Source organism: Malaclemys terrapin, chromosome 5 (assembly GCF_027887155.1).
Source record: "Malaclemys terrapin pileata isolate rMalTer1 chromosome 5, rMalTer1.hap1, whole genome shotgun sequence".
Classification (NCBI taxonomy): Eukaryota; Metazoa; Chordata; order Testudines; family Emydidae; genus Malaclemys; species Malaclemys terrapin.
This window is the reverse complement of record NC_071509.1, coordinates 131,334,210-131,350,380: the sequence shown is the minus strand read 5'-3', so window position 1 is coordinate 131,350,380 and position 16,171 is coordinate 131,334,210. Positions and strand designations below refer to the sequence as shown.

General features: G+C 43.4%; 1 protein-coding gene across 1 annotated transcript in view; it reads right to left on the bottom strand.

The window, feature by feature from the left end:
• The window catches only part of MOB1B (MOB kinase activator 1B), a 67,332-nt gene that overhangs the window by 22,583 nt on the left and 28,578 nt on the right, over positions 1–16,171 (bottom strand). Inside the window, exon 2 of the mRNA XM_054030119.1 lies at positions 2,388–2,554. Coding sequence (XP_053886094.1) covers positions 2,388–2,554 — 167 coding nt within the window. The remainder of the gene's footprint in view (positions 1–2,387; positions 2,555–16,171) is intronic.

The window sequence follows — 16,171 nt, the reverse complement described above, 5'->3', positions numbered from 1 at the left end:
CACAGTGTGGGCCACCCGTTTTTGACATATGTTATGCAGTGCCTTAGCCTGTTAATTTCCCCTTTTCAGTCACAGAGCTGAAGGCTGTAGTGGTTTTTTTTAAAGCAGTTTCTCCAGTTATGGAAGTGTGTGTTATCTGCTGATTAAAACAAGTAAAGAACCAAGGTTTGTGGGTTTTATTTCCACATCTGTCACTGTGTCTTCGGGGAAGACATTTAAAATTTTGTACCTCAATTTCTTTCTTCTCTGAAAAAAGGAGAATAGCAGGCTTCTCATAAGGGGTTTTTAAGCTCATATGTTTATTGCACATGTAGAACGTTAAACCCAATAATTTAAAAATATTTTAGTTTTTTTGCCTTTCAACTTCATTGAAAGTTTCCCCAATAAAACTGTTTTGCAAAATGGATCAACTATTTGACACACATATGTAACCCATTGGCACAAAACATCATAGAGGTCAAGTTCTGGCAAGAATCAAAAAGGGTTAGGCATTTATATGGATAAGAGGAAAATCCACAATTACGTTAAACGATACATAAACCCTCATGCATCAGCCAACCATCCCACCCACTGTTTGGGATAAGGAAGAAACTTATATGGGCAAATAACTCCGTAATTACCCAATTCAGGGATCCTACCATTTTCCTCTGTATTACCAAATACTGGCCACGGTCACGAGACATGACATCAGATGAGACATAGCACCAGTCTAATCTGGCAGGGCAATTCCTAAGTTCTATTTTTCTCCTCCATTGTTCTTTGCCCAGCAGTTTTGAAACATTGCCCTCTCTGCTCCCTCAGACTGAGGCAAACTGCTTTACTTGTACAGTTGTGCCTGCAGCATGAGGAGAACATACCCTTCTACTAGGGAGGGCACACAATATTAGGCCTTCTTTATATATCCTAAACAGGTAACAAACCCAATGTTTGTCCTTTACAGGCCACCTTTAATAGGCTTTGATGGTGGCAAACTGGAGAGCAACCGAAAGCAGGAGTAGTATAATTGGTATATGAAGCATCCTTGGTAATGTTTAGTCACCAAAATTAGTTTGCTTTTTAGACAGTTTAAAAAAAATCTATTCATGCTAAATTTTGTAAACGACCTCTTTCCCTTGTAATGTTGGAAACTCGTACCGTAGCATCGTGCGGATGCATAGGAACTAGAAGGTCAAGCTGGGCAGAATTGCTTTACTGTCCAAGCAGCATAAAATGTGGAAGGAAACACACTGTTTAAAATATACATTCGTCCAAAGTACTATTTATACTGCACACCCATGTATACAACATTGTGCAACAGGGGAAGCACACCAAACCACCAAGTTCCTGCCCTGAAGAGTCTACAGTCTAAATGCAAAACAGGTAGAATATCAACATTACATGGGGCATCCGATTATTACAGCCAAAACTCTCCATGAAATGTAGGGCTGTAGGAATTTTTGATGGAGGGGGCTGGCTCCCTGAGTGTTTGTTCCAAGATGATGGGGCACCAGGAAAGGCAGTATAAAGGAGATAAAATGAGTGATCAGGAGAGGCATGTGCAAAATATGAAGTATGGGAGTTGTAGGCAGGGATGGTATTCAAGAGAGCTTTGTAAGTGAGGAGAGCCTTGAACTTACTGCAGAAGAGAGGAAGCCAGTGTAAATATTTAGAGGGGGAGAAAGAAGAAGGGGAAACATGGTTAGAGCAGGCAGAAAGGATGATAATTTGGGCATCTCTTTTGCATAGACTGGATGGGAAGAAAGTGATAGGAGAAACAGCAAGGACAAAGTTATAATAACCAAGTCAGGAAGTTACCAGAACATAGACTAACACCTTGACAGGAACAAAAGGAAGAGATTAGCTTTGGAAATGTAAAGAAAAAGCTTAGAATTTGGTGAGGGCAGACGGAAGACATTCTATATATACACATTTATAATCTTCACATCCATTTTAGACTTGATCCTGAGTAGTATTCATCCAAGCAAATGTTTGAAACTCAATGTGGAGAAGCATGTACAGTTGAGAAACACAGCTCTAGCTGGAATCTGAAGGAGTAAATCACCCTAGGATGATACTTAGTTATTTGCTAGAAACAGTGTTGGTGTTTCCCCTTCACTGCTCATCTGATTTGTGAATGAGCATTTAGATTTTAACCACAAAGAGAAGCAATTGGTTTTGGAAAAACCCATAATTTCACCACATGGGACAGAGGGGTTTTTAGCTTGAGCCACTTAGCTGCTGTGAATTCTAACAGACACCACAGTTCTGCTCTTTCAATTACAGTACAACATAGACTGACCAGTGCATTAAGAACCACACACTGCACAAGAGACAGCTATGCAGTTGTCCTTATCCATTATCAGACACATCACTGCCCACCTCATGTAAAAAAAGGTCAGTCAACTTACTATTAACTGCAACCCATTCATTTAAATCTTCACCCTCTGGCAGCATAACGGCCATCCGGAGATTACCGCTTCCAAGCGTGGCTTCTGCATGTTTTAACAGCTCATACTGGTGAGACCCCTCCGGAATGTTTTTCTTTGGTTTAAAGGTTTTAGAAGAGCGACTACCACTGTGAAGGGGAGAAGAAAAAAAAGATGTAAAAGAACTTGTAGGAATTGAGGGGAAGGAGCGAGGAGCAGAGAAGTTAAGAATCAGTGTAGCACTAGTGTGAACTCCTTCTCCCCCTCCCCGTTTTTTATTTAGATCAAGCAGAATGTTTACAAAAATAAAGAGCTACAAATTACAGAACTGACTCATATTTGTTAAACAATTGCTCGGAACTCAGATTACTTCCTATTTCACTGTATTCTCATCTATTAATATTATTTCTGAGACAGCTGGAAAAAGGGGATACCCATCCTACCATCCATCTCATTGCAAGCTGGGTCAAAGTTAAAACCTTAAAAAGCAGCTTACCAGAATCAAGATGACCACATTTTAAAGCCACAAAAAAGAAATTCTCTCCCACCTCCCAAAGATTAAATGATTAGAGCTGAGCAAATACTAGATTTTTCGGTTCAGGAGCCAAACAAGAAAAACTGAAAAAAATTCCAGTTTGATTTGAACCAACAATTTTTTTCACTGAATCAGAAGACTTGTAAAAATTTGATTTTGAAAAAACTGAAATGTTTTGAGTTGACCCGAAAGGACATTTTTTCAGTTTTTATATTCATTTCGAGTCGACCAAAACATTTCAGTCCAATCAATTTTTTTTTCCCCAAGTTTTTTTTTTTTTATTTCGGCCTTTTGGGGTGTTTTTCACCTTTTGTGTGAGTTTTGTTTTAAACTGGCCAGATTCCAAATTGAAATGTTATTCAAAGTAAAAGTCAAATTGAAACATTTCGACCCTTTGAAACTTCCCCCCTACTGATGCTATTCCCCCAATTAAGCAAATAGTTTCAGACCCTGAAAAATGCATTTTTTGCTGAAATTTTTTTGCCTAGCTATACTGAGGAGACAGCTTGGGGGGTGACAAGGAAGACTGGAGAGACGGTAAACCCATTACATTTAAAATACTTTCTTTCACTGTGGAAAAAGGGTAACATTGAACAACTCTGGAAAAAATACATTTAAAAGCTAAAATCAGCCTGTTCAAGACCAGTTGTAGTTTCACTGTATAGGTGTAGTGTATAGGGCTCACTGAAAATACAGTACATCACACTGAAGTGGCTGTTATTTATGAAGGGTTCTCAGATGATTAAAAACAGTGCAGTGGTCATATTAATCTGCCGTCAACCTATTTACATGCAAATATTTGCCTTCCCTAAAAAGATGGTGTGAGGCATGGCTAGAAAGGGTTAAACATCCTGCAAAATAAACAACCCTCAAAAGACATGTGGGGAGATAATATTTGTGGTTTTGTGTATTTACATATGTATGAGTAGGGTCCTCCGACAATGTAATCAACAGTCCCTGTCTATGCTGTATTCTGATAATTCAGAGGTCAAAAGAACATCCTATCATTTAAATGAATTGTAAATCTCTGTATTCATCTCTCTTTGAAATGTATAGCAAATAATCTGCGAATGGTGGAGGAACAAGCAAATTGCCTTATGTTAATTCTATAGCTAAGTAATGGTGATGGACCTCCTTCAAAGTCATGCTAATTACCTTTTGAACTCCCAACTTGTCAAAAGACATGAAATTGTATACAAGATCCTTGGGTCCTGATTCTGTCATCTCAGATCTGCTTAAGCTTCATCAGGGGAAGTTTGAGTCACAAGACTGAGGTCCCAGTTATGCTGATAAACCCTGAATATGACATTTGGACACTGGACTATAACCTATGAACTATTTCTAAAAGAACTCTTTGCAACTACAAAGCTCACCGTCTCGGCTATGAATCTGAACCTCAATAAATTGAACTCATGTCTGTATGTATATTATCTTTCACCCATACTCTCTCTGTGTTGTTTTTTAATAAATTTTAGTTTAGTTCATAAGAATTGGCTGTAGCCTGTATTTGGGTAAGATCTGAAACATTCATTAACCGGGGAGGTAATGTGTCTGATTCTTTGGGATTAGTAGAACCTTTTCTTTTATATCATGAAATAAGATTTTCAGAAATCATCATATTTGACTTGGGTATCTGGATGGAGGCCTGACGCTGGATCACTTTAAAGGAACTGTATCAGAGTAGCAGCCGTGTTAGTCTGTATCCGCAAAAAGAACAGGAGTACTTGTGGCACCTTAGAGACTAACAAATTTATTAGAGCATAAGCTTTCGTGGACTACAGCCCACTTCTATATGCATCCGAAGAAGTGGGCTGTAGTCCACGAAAGCTTATGCTCTAATAAATTTGTTAGTCTCTAAGGTGCCACAAGTACTCCTGTTCTTTTTAAAGGAACTGTGTTGTTTAGACTTCTGAGTAACCAGTGAGGTAATAAAGAAGCTGTTTTGTGCAGACTTGGTAAATCTAAGTATTGGAATAACCACCAGCTTTATGGGGATTGTCTGCCCCATTCTTTGCAGTTCACCCGAATTGAATGACCACAGCTGGCCCCCACTGGGACCCCAGTCACAGATGGTAAGTCTTACACAGCAGCTCCAAGTACACTTTATAAAGAATTACTATTGTTTGGATCACTATACTTAGCCACAGAATTGCTATGGCAGTACTATGGTTATAGCTGAGTTGACACTTCCACTTCCAACTCCTATTTCTGTATATTTCTCAGAACATTTCTTTATGGATTTCATGAAGGGGTTTCACATCTTCTTTCAGACTAGAAGTAATATTTGGGTGGAAATTTTTATAGCAGATGGAAAAAATTTCTAGGTGGAAAATTCTTGCTTTTTCAGTTTTAGACAAATCCAGATTATTTCATGTTTGTGCTTGGATAACTACAAATGGCTTTTTAAAAACTTTAAACTTGGTGTGCATGTGCTGCTGAACAAACCGAGCCTCAGAAAGAAAATTTGGATACAATTAGAGGAAATTTAGTTACTTCAGTTTTAAAGAAGGGTAATGAGCCAGCATAGCATATTCATTTCCAAAATGTTAGAAAAATGCACCGAAGTGTGAGGCTCCAAATATTTGCAGAAGTGGATTTCATAGGAACAGCCAATATGTGGAACAAAAAGTCACAAAAAGACGAGACTGCACACTGCCAAGGCAGGGATGATGCTTGGAACACTGTTTGTTTGGCTACATTTTCACCTAAAGTATTGTAAATAAACTGTCTCTTTTCCTTTGTATTTTCCCCACTCTACAGCATCACAGAAAAACAAACAAACATGAAAGATAACACACTTGTTTCTACAAATCCTTAGTATTAAGAAGAAGAGACATGCACATGAAAGTTTGCAATGAAGATAAATTTTTAAAGAGTTTGATGAGTGAGGAATTACAGGAACTTAATGTTGTTATGTAGCAAGCGTATGATAAATTGCCAACTGTGTCATTAGGTCTTTTAGCAGCTAAATCTCAACAAGGGAAGGGGAAGAAGCAAGTTACTGAAATTGGAGTTTATTAGTCAGTTGCTTAAATTCTGTTGAACGGGAAGCCTCTTAAAGGAAGAGAAGAACCCTTGGATAGTTGAACATTTACACTGAACGTGACTTGGGCTTCTAAGCCCTAAATGGTGTTGCACCACTCTGCTTTTCTTTTCTGTAAAGCTACAATTTTCTTCCTTAAAAACTCCACAAGTGACAAGTTTTTAAAAATAATCTGAGATTCATAAAACTAAGACATTTAAATATTTGTCACTCTCCAACTTTTGGCATTAAAGGTGGCTTGCAAAAAATGTATTACTGCCCTTTCTTGCTGCTTTATGATTAATAAAGAAAGCCTGAAGGTAAAATTAGTTTCCTTTCCTGTAATTTTGGTTTCTCACAGTAAAGTGTCAGCTATTTTACTGTTGACTGTTGGGCTGTCCCTACCCAAGTTCCTAGTTTGGGAGTAACTGCTTAAAGTTCTTCCTTTGAGCTGGGTTTATAAAATAATGATATAAATTCATGGAGGATAGGTTCACCAATGGCTATTAGCCAAGATGGTCAGGGATGCAACCCAATGCTCTGGGTGTCCCTAACCTCTGACTGCCAGTAGCTGAATCTGGACGACAGGGGACGGCTCACTTGATAATTGCCCAGTTCTGTTTATTCCCTCTGAAGTACCTGGCATTGGCCACTGTCAGAAGACAGGATAGTGGGCTAGATAGACCATTGGTCTGACCCACAACAGACACTCTTATGTTCTTCTTCTCTTGGTATTATCTTGTGGAGCAATATTACAATAACGTTTCCTGATGACTTTTAACTTGAGCAAGCTGATGATGAGATTTTGGAATAGGTAGTTTCTCCTGATCTGTTGGAGATTACCAGCCTTTTTGGAATTCCCAAATGGAATGGAATCATTATTATCCTTATTGTCTGAAGACCCACTAGGAAGATTTTATCTGGACCTCCATCAGGACAAGAAGTGAATTATAAAGGACAGGGATAGCACATGGGGCATATATGTCTTTTTTCTGGAAAAGCCCATTTTTAATAACAAAATTCTCTAGATTAAAAATATATACAATTACCATGGAACTGTATTTGGGCACAGTATAACCATGCTGGCCAACTCAACACATTGTGAGATGAATGGATTTTAAATGTATTCTGGGAGGAGAAGGAGGGATCCGGGTTTGCACTTGAGTCAGACTTTTATAAGGTTGTAAGGCTACAGAAGGTTATAAAAGAACTGTGCACACAGTAAGCATGCATACCACAGCAGCACTCAAACCCATGGAGGAATATCCAAAGCCAAGTTTGCAAGAACTTTCAGTTTTAATAGTTTAAAAAAAATACTTAAGGACATCTGCTCCACCCATTGGAAACTAACTTCCTAGATTGGGAGTAGCCCTGGCTTCAGTGCAGAAAGGAGGAATCCATCTTTGGTACCAAGAATAACGTATGGTCTTCGTAATGGGGTACTTTGTATCACTACAAAAATGCCCTACTAATTAAATTTTTCTTGTCTGGATTCAGGAGAGACATGGATGGCTCTGTGATGGCCAAGGTTGAGTGGATCAACTTGACCAAAGTATCCAGTCATTATCACTGCAGAAGTTGCCTGTTTCATCTGAATCAGAATGTTTTGAGGGCTCACCCTCTTTGGATAGAGGTTTTGGTGCTAGCTTGCAGGAATTCCACCGGTGCCTAGATTTGTAAGAGGGGATATTGGGCTTGTAGGTTTTCTGTTTGGCTTTCTTTTTCTCAGCATTAGGCTCAAAAGAGAAAGATGAGGAATCCTGTTTCCTGTGAAATGATGAAAATAGATGACTGGGTCTCAGAGGAGGGGGAGAATTCTCCAATGAAGACGCAAGAACTTTCTCCAGGGGAGAGTGAAGAAGTATGGATGGGAACCTGTAAACAGGAAATGGAAAATACGGAATAACCCCAAATGTTATCGGATCAAGAGGAAAGATGAGAACACCCAAGTCTTTCAATCAAAGAGGCTGTTGAGGTACATGAACATCTTGCTTGAGAGGATCAGGGTACAAAACTGGTGAGAGAAGCTAAACCCCTGGGGCTCTCTTGAACTGAGCAATCTAAAGTTTAGAGGGTGTAGGGAAGTTGGGATATATAGAGGGAGACTGTGAAGAGGATCAAGCACTGGTGCCAGAGCCATCCTTTGGGCATGAAGGGCAACAGTAGCCTGTTAATGTGGCTCTTTTTGGAGTCCCAGAGCTTTCCTTACCCCGTTAATGACCTTATTTGCTAGCTTGGGAAGCACTGTGGTGGGTTCTGGAGCGATAAGCAGACTTGGCAGGGGAGTCTCACACTGCAGCAGGTATTGGACACTTTTGTTGTAGCAGCTGACTGCAACCGCAATTAAGAGTCACTGAGTAGGAACAGGAAACAGGTGGCTCTGATGTAGACCACTTCTAAAATGCATTCAATAATATTTGTGTTTCACCTAGAGCATAAAAGGTATGAGAATGACATCTCAAATAAGATCACTGCTGTTCATAGGCGGAGAAGAGGAGGAGGAGAAACCACTGCTGGAGCAGCCCTCCACCCTCATTTATTGCCAACCAAATTGGGTTCAAACTAATGCAACAGAGGTGGAAAAGGCACCAAAAAGGCCTGATAATGGAGTGTTCTCAGGAAAGAAGAGGAAGCTGATGCTCCCCACAGTATGTGGATCTCTCACAAGCTGTACAGTCAACATGCCAACAGGGGGAGTGGCAAACAAAACATCCCCAAAAGCTCCTGGCAATTGCTTCTGTAGAAGCTCGAGTGGACAGGAAAACCTGATAGTAATAGCCACAGTGATGGATCCAAAATACAAGAGATTATTAAAATAGGTGTTAAGTGTTAAATAGTGACCAAACATCATATCCTCTCTCAGTCACTCATGTTTCAGGCGCATGCTGCCAATCATCCCACTATTTCTCCAGTATGGACAAGGAAGCCAACTTCTGATATTTCTAATGGAAACCAAACCAATGCCTTTTGAAAAACAACCAACCAACCATCCATCCATCCTTTCAGGTCTTCTTTCTGCATCATAAAGCATCAACAAAAAAGGGTGGAGGGAGCAAGAATACCCATCCACTCTTTGCAGGGTGCCTTCACCCACCCTGGCCTGCAACCCTGGCCAACGTTTTACCAATATAAATGATTAATACTGAAAAACTAACTGCTGTGACTAATCTGGTGCTTGAGGCAGAATGTACACCTTAGTTATATAGACTATGCGACAGATGGATCTCTGTGGGACGTAAACAACTCTGATTTGTAATTTAAGATACAAAGAGTGGATCTTGGCAGGCAGATTTAGAAGCAAAGAAGCTAGCTGTACAAAAGGTATATAAAATTCTTCAGTGTCCCACTCAAGACTTCATCTCTGTGCTGGAGCGGATGGGATCAGACAAAAGTGAAGAAATTCAATATTTGATATAGAGGACAGATGAACTGTTTGCTTTTACATAATCATAGAATAAGTACAAAGCATAGGTGAGGTTTCCGGGACAAGGAAAGAGCAAGTGTAGATAAAAAATGGGGGAGGGGGGGAGAGGCGGCACTCCTAAAAAGGGACTGCAGCCATACGTAGTTCAGGCTGAGAGCTCATCAGCTAAGTTACACAGGCTCAGGCCTGTTCAATCCCTGGATGGGAGACCTTCCTTAAAAAAAGGAAAAGTAGGACATTTTGGCAATTCAGTAGGTAGCAGGTTGAGTCAGTAAACCGGTATGTTGGTCGGGTGTCTCTTTAAATGAAAAAAGTACAGAATTGTAGACTTGAAAAAATAAAAGATTAACCAAGCCCCACATTAGCCCCAAATATGCACCCTCAACCTCCAAATACATACAATCACATCTTGGTTTCTTCCCCCGCCTACCAAGCTGGTCAAAAACCACATTGATAAACATGGTCCATGTGACTAAATACAAACATAGTCCATGTGACTAAATACAATCAATTCCCTGATTTACAGACCCCGCACTGCCATTCTCCTATTCCAACCCACAATCTCTGTGCCACTACACAATCCAATCATTTCCAGACAGCAAGAGATGGTGTAATGTAATATTTCCAGAGAGGGAGAAAAGGTAAAGATTCAAAGCCGCGAGGTAGAGAGAGGAAGGAAAATCCAGGACAGTGGTCATAAAACGCTACAGAAATATTTATAATGTTGAGGCCGGTTTATCATTCCCATGCGATTGGGAGATTAAGCACACAAGAAGTATTCCAATTGCATTCATGAGGTCACATACTGTACATACAGTAGAGTTTAGAGCAGCAAGAACCTAGTACAGCATCTCTATGCCAACCCCCTTCCAGGGCATGTTTGTTCCATGCCAGATGTTTTCTTGTGCTTTGTCCAGTCTGGTTTTAAATGTCACTACTGATACGGTTTTGACTACTTAACTGTCCTGGTGTTCTCCTACTTACCCGAAATCATCTTTTTCTTAATTTCATCGCATTACTCAGTTATACCCCAACACCTGTTTGCCACACTTAGTAATTTCTCTTCCTCAATGAAATTAAGCAGTGTCAAAATAGACTTAGTCTTTGTTTGCCCACACTTTATATATGCTTTCCAAAACTGAGCAACAGGAGGCAGCTAAAAATCCACTTAACCCCTTCTATTTGTTATAAATTGGTTTGTGTGAAATGAGATTATAAAAACTCTTATTGTCTTATGTCAGCTTCCCTAAATCCTCAGACACAAATAACCAAGTATCTGACTACAGAGTGTTTTGTTTGGTGGCCACTGAAATGATAGATTTATTATCATCATTGGGCTATCCTAGTATTATATAAAAATAAAGTCAGTTTCTTCTGTGTCCCAATTTAAGGTTTAAGATTATTTCATTGTGAGCCAGTATGTGAAACTCCCCCTTGCCTGTTTCATTCCCTAAACTGTCAAACTCAGGTGAATGACATTTACTCATGGACAAAAGAGAAATAAAAGGAAAAGGAATTTTTGTAATGCTAAAACTTCCATTTTTCTTTTCAATTAAATAGACGGATAATTGTTCAGTAACCGTGTTAAATGCATCAAAGAATGAGAAACGCATCCAAGTATCACGTCCTCCCCAATATTTGTCTCAGTCAACTTAATGAGTTTCTTCTCAGTTGACCTAAGTTTCTACACATTCTTGAGGTTTTAAGTACATTTAGTTCACCTGATTCCCACCTCAAACATTTCTAGAAACATCTCTCAACCTGTTCTATATTTGGAAATAACTGCAGAGATTCAGCCTCCAGATGCAGATTTATTGACGACTGAGCCAGGCAATATGTCTAGTGGAATGTTAAGCAACTGACTCACTAGCCAAAAAGTCACCAGGCAGCCCACACCCCCTCAGCCAAACAAATTCTTCCCATTGTCTAACAGTCTCACCCACTTCATTGCCTTGGCAAAATCATCACAACATTCCTGTGGTCAAGGGCTAACTTCTTCCGCAGATACAATTCTACCAAATCATCTACTGATGGGGAAGTCTGAGTGCTAGAGCCTACACCCTTTTCCTCCTAGAAATATGATTCTACATTTCTGAAAAGCAATATTCTCAGGGTGTCTTGCAAACATCAAACGTCATAATCCATTAAACCACTTGGATAGCCTACCATGGTAATCTAGATTCAACATCTGGTGGAGGTAAAGCTATCAAGATCCAAGTACTAAGTATTTAACCTAAGTTCTTGCTATCCTTAATTAACACTGGAAAGGGATTACCAAAAAGAATGCCTACCTAAAACACCTCACTTCTAAGGGAAAACTCTAGGAAAGGATTGTCAGACTCATTCAGTGAAAACGCCCAATTATATTTTAATTATGTTCCATGGGTTGGGTCTTCAGAGTTTGGGCCATCTACTCATTATTTGCAGTACATCCAGGTAGGTTTAGACAGAGATTGAAGATAATCTATGGCCCTTATGCAATAACTAAAACTTCAAGGGCATTTTCACTGCAGACTTAACTCATGCTCTTGCTTGGGTGTTGCCTCTTCTACCCAACTCCCATTCACAAACACACACAGCCCTCTGACGTGGGTGTGGCAGTGCTTTACAGGCTGTCTGGTCCATCCTGTAGCATAGGCTGAAACCCAAGTGCCGCTTACACTCAGGCCTGGTCCACACTAACCCCCCACTTCGAACTAAGATACGCAACTTCAGCTACTTGAATAACGTAGCTGAAGTCGAAGTACTTTAGTTCGAACTTACTGCGGGTCCAGACGTGGCAGGCAGGCTCCCCCGTCGACTCCGCGTACTCCTTTCGTGGAGCAGGAGTACCGGTGTCGACGGCGAGCACTTCCGGGATTGATCCGGGATCGATTTATTGTGTCTAGACAAGACGCGATAAATCGATCCCAGAAGATCAACTGCTTACTTCCGGACCTGGAGGTAAGTATAGACCTACCCTCAGGATAGTAACTTGTCCACTTTGCAGTGAGGACACACACTAAACCACTTAAAGGCTAGTAGTCCTCCAGTGCCTTCCCACAATTCCTCATATGTGCCCAAAAGGAAGATAAGATCTCCCACAATTCACTGGAAAGAATAAGAGCAGCTCAGCTTACTGCAGCATTAAGAAAAGACAGTTACCTGTTCCGTAACTGGTATTCTTCGAGATGTGTTGTTCATGTCCATTCCACATTAGATGTGCGTGCTCACCACATGCGCTGGTGCCGGAAGTTTTTCCCTCAGCAGTATCTGTAGGGGACCAGCTCTGGCACCCGCTGGAGTGGTGCCCACATGGTGCAGTATAAGGAGTGTTGCCAGCTCTCCCCACCCTCAGTTCCTTCTTGCCGGAAACTCCGACAGTGGGGAAGGAGGGGAGGTCGTGGAATGGACATGAGCAACACATCTTGAAGAACACCTGTTACAGAACAGGTAATTGTCTTTTCTTCGTCGAGTGCTTGCTCATGTCCATTCCACATTAGGCGACTCCAAGCAGTTCCCGTGGAGGCGGGTAGGAGTTCACGGCTGCGCAGATTGTAGTACAGCTCTGCCGAACACAGCGTCGTCTCTGGCCTGCTGAGTAATGGCATAATGAGACGTGAACATGTGGACCGAGGACCACGTCGTGGCTCTACAGATGTCCTGGATTGGGATGTGCGCCAGGAAGGCCGCCAAAGACACTTGCACTCTAGTCGAATGGGGTCTGATGATCGGCAGTGGTGGGACCTTTGCTAGCTCGTAACAGGTCTTTATGCAAGAGGTGATCCAGTTGGAAATCCTCTGTTAAGAAACTGGAAGGCCCTTCATCCTATTCGCCATAGCGATGAAGAGCTGGGTCGATTTATGGAAAGGCTTGGTAAGCGCCAAGTAAAAAGCCAAGGCCCTCCAGATGTCCAGCATGTGCAGACGCCTCTCCTTACTGGTCTTGTGCGGCTTGGGACAGAACAGTGGCAGGAATATGTCCTGGCTCATGTAGAAGCAAGATACTACCTTTGGCAGGAAGGCTGGGTGGGGCCGCAGCTGGACCTTGTCCTTATAAAACACTGTGTAAGGCAGTTCCGAGGTCAAGGCCTTTATTTCTAAGGCTCGTCTCGCCGATGTCACCACCACCAGGAAAGCGACCTTCTAGGACAAGTAGGAAGGGGAGCAGGAGCCCAGCGGCTGGAAAGGCGGGCCGGTGAGCCTGGAGAGGACCAAGTTAAGGTCCCTCTGCGGGACAAGGGCCCGTACCTGCAGGTAAAGCCTCTCGAGGCCCCTCAGGAACCTGACAGTCATGTCATGAGAAAAGACTGTCTGACCTTGGATCGGCTGGTAGAACACAGAGATGGCCATCATTCTGATAGAAGAATGTTCCAGACCCTGATTCCTGAGCTGCAGTAAGTAGTCCAAGATGGACTGCACTGAAGAACGTGAGGGAGAAATGCTGCGCTCCAATGCCCAGTGGGAAAACCTCGTCCACTTGGCCAGGTAAGTTAGTCTCATGGATGGCTTCCTACTTCCCAGGAGGACCTGCTGGACTTCCTCTGAGCAGGTACGCTCCTCCAGGTTCAACCACGGAGCATCCAAGCCAAGAGGTGTAGAGACTTGAGGCTGGGGTGTAGGAGCAAATGGTGATCCTGTGACAGTGGGTCCGGACAGTAGGGAAGGGGCCAGGGAGAGGCCACCACCATGTTCATGAGCATGCCGAACCAGTGCTGGCAAGGCCATGGAGGGGTGATCACGATAACCTGTGCCTTGTCCCTCTTGATCTTTTCTAGGACCCGGCTGACCAGAGGGATTGCATACATCAGACCCTTGGACCACAACATGAGGAAGGCATCGGAGAGGGAGCATTTGCTCAGGCCATGCCGGGAGCAAAACCAATGGCACTTTCTGTTTCGCCTGGTGGCAAACAGATCTATTGGGGAGTTCCCCACCTCTGGAAGATCATGCAGGCCACCTCTGGTGGAGCCACCACTCATGGTGAGAGAAGTCCCTACTGAGGTGATCTGCTATGGCGTTCCTGATGCTGGGGAGGTGACCAGCTTCCAGATGGATGCCGGGGCTGATGCAGAAGTCCCAGAGATGGAGAGCCTCTTGGCAGAGAGCCTCTTGGCAGAGAGCCTTTTACATCAAGGCACTCCTCCTTGCCTGTTGATGTAAAACATCGAGGCGGTGTTGTCCATCAGGACTCTCACCACTTTACCCGACAGGTGTGGCAGGAAGACCCTGCAGGCCAGACGGACCACTCTGAGCTCCTTGATGTTTATGTGTAACGTTGCCTCCTCCAGAGTCCACATCCCCTGGGTCCGGAGATGTCCGAGGTCCGCCCCCCAACTGAGGTCTGAAGCATCCAACACTAGCTCGACAAATGGAGCAGGACTGTCGAATTGGACTCCTTCCAGGATCTTCTTGCGATCAATCCACCAGTACAGTGAGGTGAGACCCACTGGGGGAATGGTGACGATCTTCTCCAGGTGGTCCCTGGATTGGGAATAGGTTGACGCCAGCCATTGCTGCAGAGGCTGCATGCAGAACCTGGCATGGCGGACCACGTATGTGCAAGCTGTCACGTGGCCTAGCAGGCGCAGGTACACCCTGGTCAGAGGAAATGCGGACACTTCCATGATGAGATCCGTCAGGGCCTGAATCCTGTCTAACGGCAGGAACTCTCTTGCCCGGGTCAAGTCAAACACAGCCTATCTTTTGAACTGGAACTAACATGACTTTTTGTGGGTGACCAGTAGTTCCAAGGAGCGGCACGTGGCTTGTAGTACAGCGACGTCATGTTGGACCTGAGCCTTGGAGCTGCCTTTGACCAGCCAGTAGTCGAGGTACGGGTAAATTTGGAAACCCCGACGCCTGAGGTAGGCCGCGACTACCGCCATGCACTTTGTAAACACCCTTGGTGCTGTAGCCAGGCTAAACGGAAGGACTGCAAACTGGTAGTGGGCCGAACCCAGAGTAAAACGGAGAAAGCATCTGTGTCCTGGGAAGATCACTGAGAGAAAGTATGTGTCTTTCAGGTTGAGGGCGGCATACCAGTCTCTCGGATCCAGGGAGGGGATAATGGAGGCCAGGGAGACCATGGGAAACTTTACCTTCTTTAGGTATCTATTGAGGTCTTGCAGGTTCAGGATGGGACGCAGACCTCCCTTGGCCTTTGGGATCAGAAAATACCAGGAATAGAAACCCTTGTTCCGGTAAGGAGGCGGGACCTCATCCACTGCCCCCAGCTGTAAGAGCCCCTGAACCTCCTGCTCAAGAAGACTCTCATGAGAAGGGTGTCTGAAGAGGGACGGGAAGGGAAGGTGGGAGGAGGGGTGGAAATAAATTGGAGTGTGTAACCGTGCGCCACCGTACTGAGGACCCAGTGGTCCGAAGTTATCGCCGACCATGCAGGGAGGAAAAAGAAAAGGCGGTTGCAAAAATTGGTAGGTCGCCCTCACATGTACCCTCAAAATGACTTTTTAGCTCCTTGCTTGGAGCGGGTCTAGCCCGACTGGGCAGAGGGTGGGGGCAAGTGGCTTGTGCGCCGTCTATTGCCCTTGGACTTTTTGTGCAGCGGGTCCTGCCGGGGCTGGCTCTCTTGCCTCTGGGATAGTTGCAGTTTGAACCGCTTACGTGCTGGGTCCGGAACGTAGAGCCCCAGGGTTTTTAGGGTGGTTCAGGAGTCCTTCAGCCCATGTAATTTGTTGTCCGTCTGCTCCGCAAACAGGGCCTGGCCATCGAAGGGGAGGTCCTGAATCGACTGCTGAGCCTTGGAGGACAACCGAGAGAGGAGCAGCCAGGACGCTTGCCACATG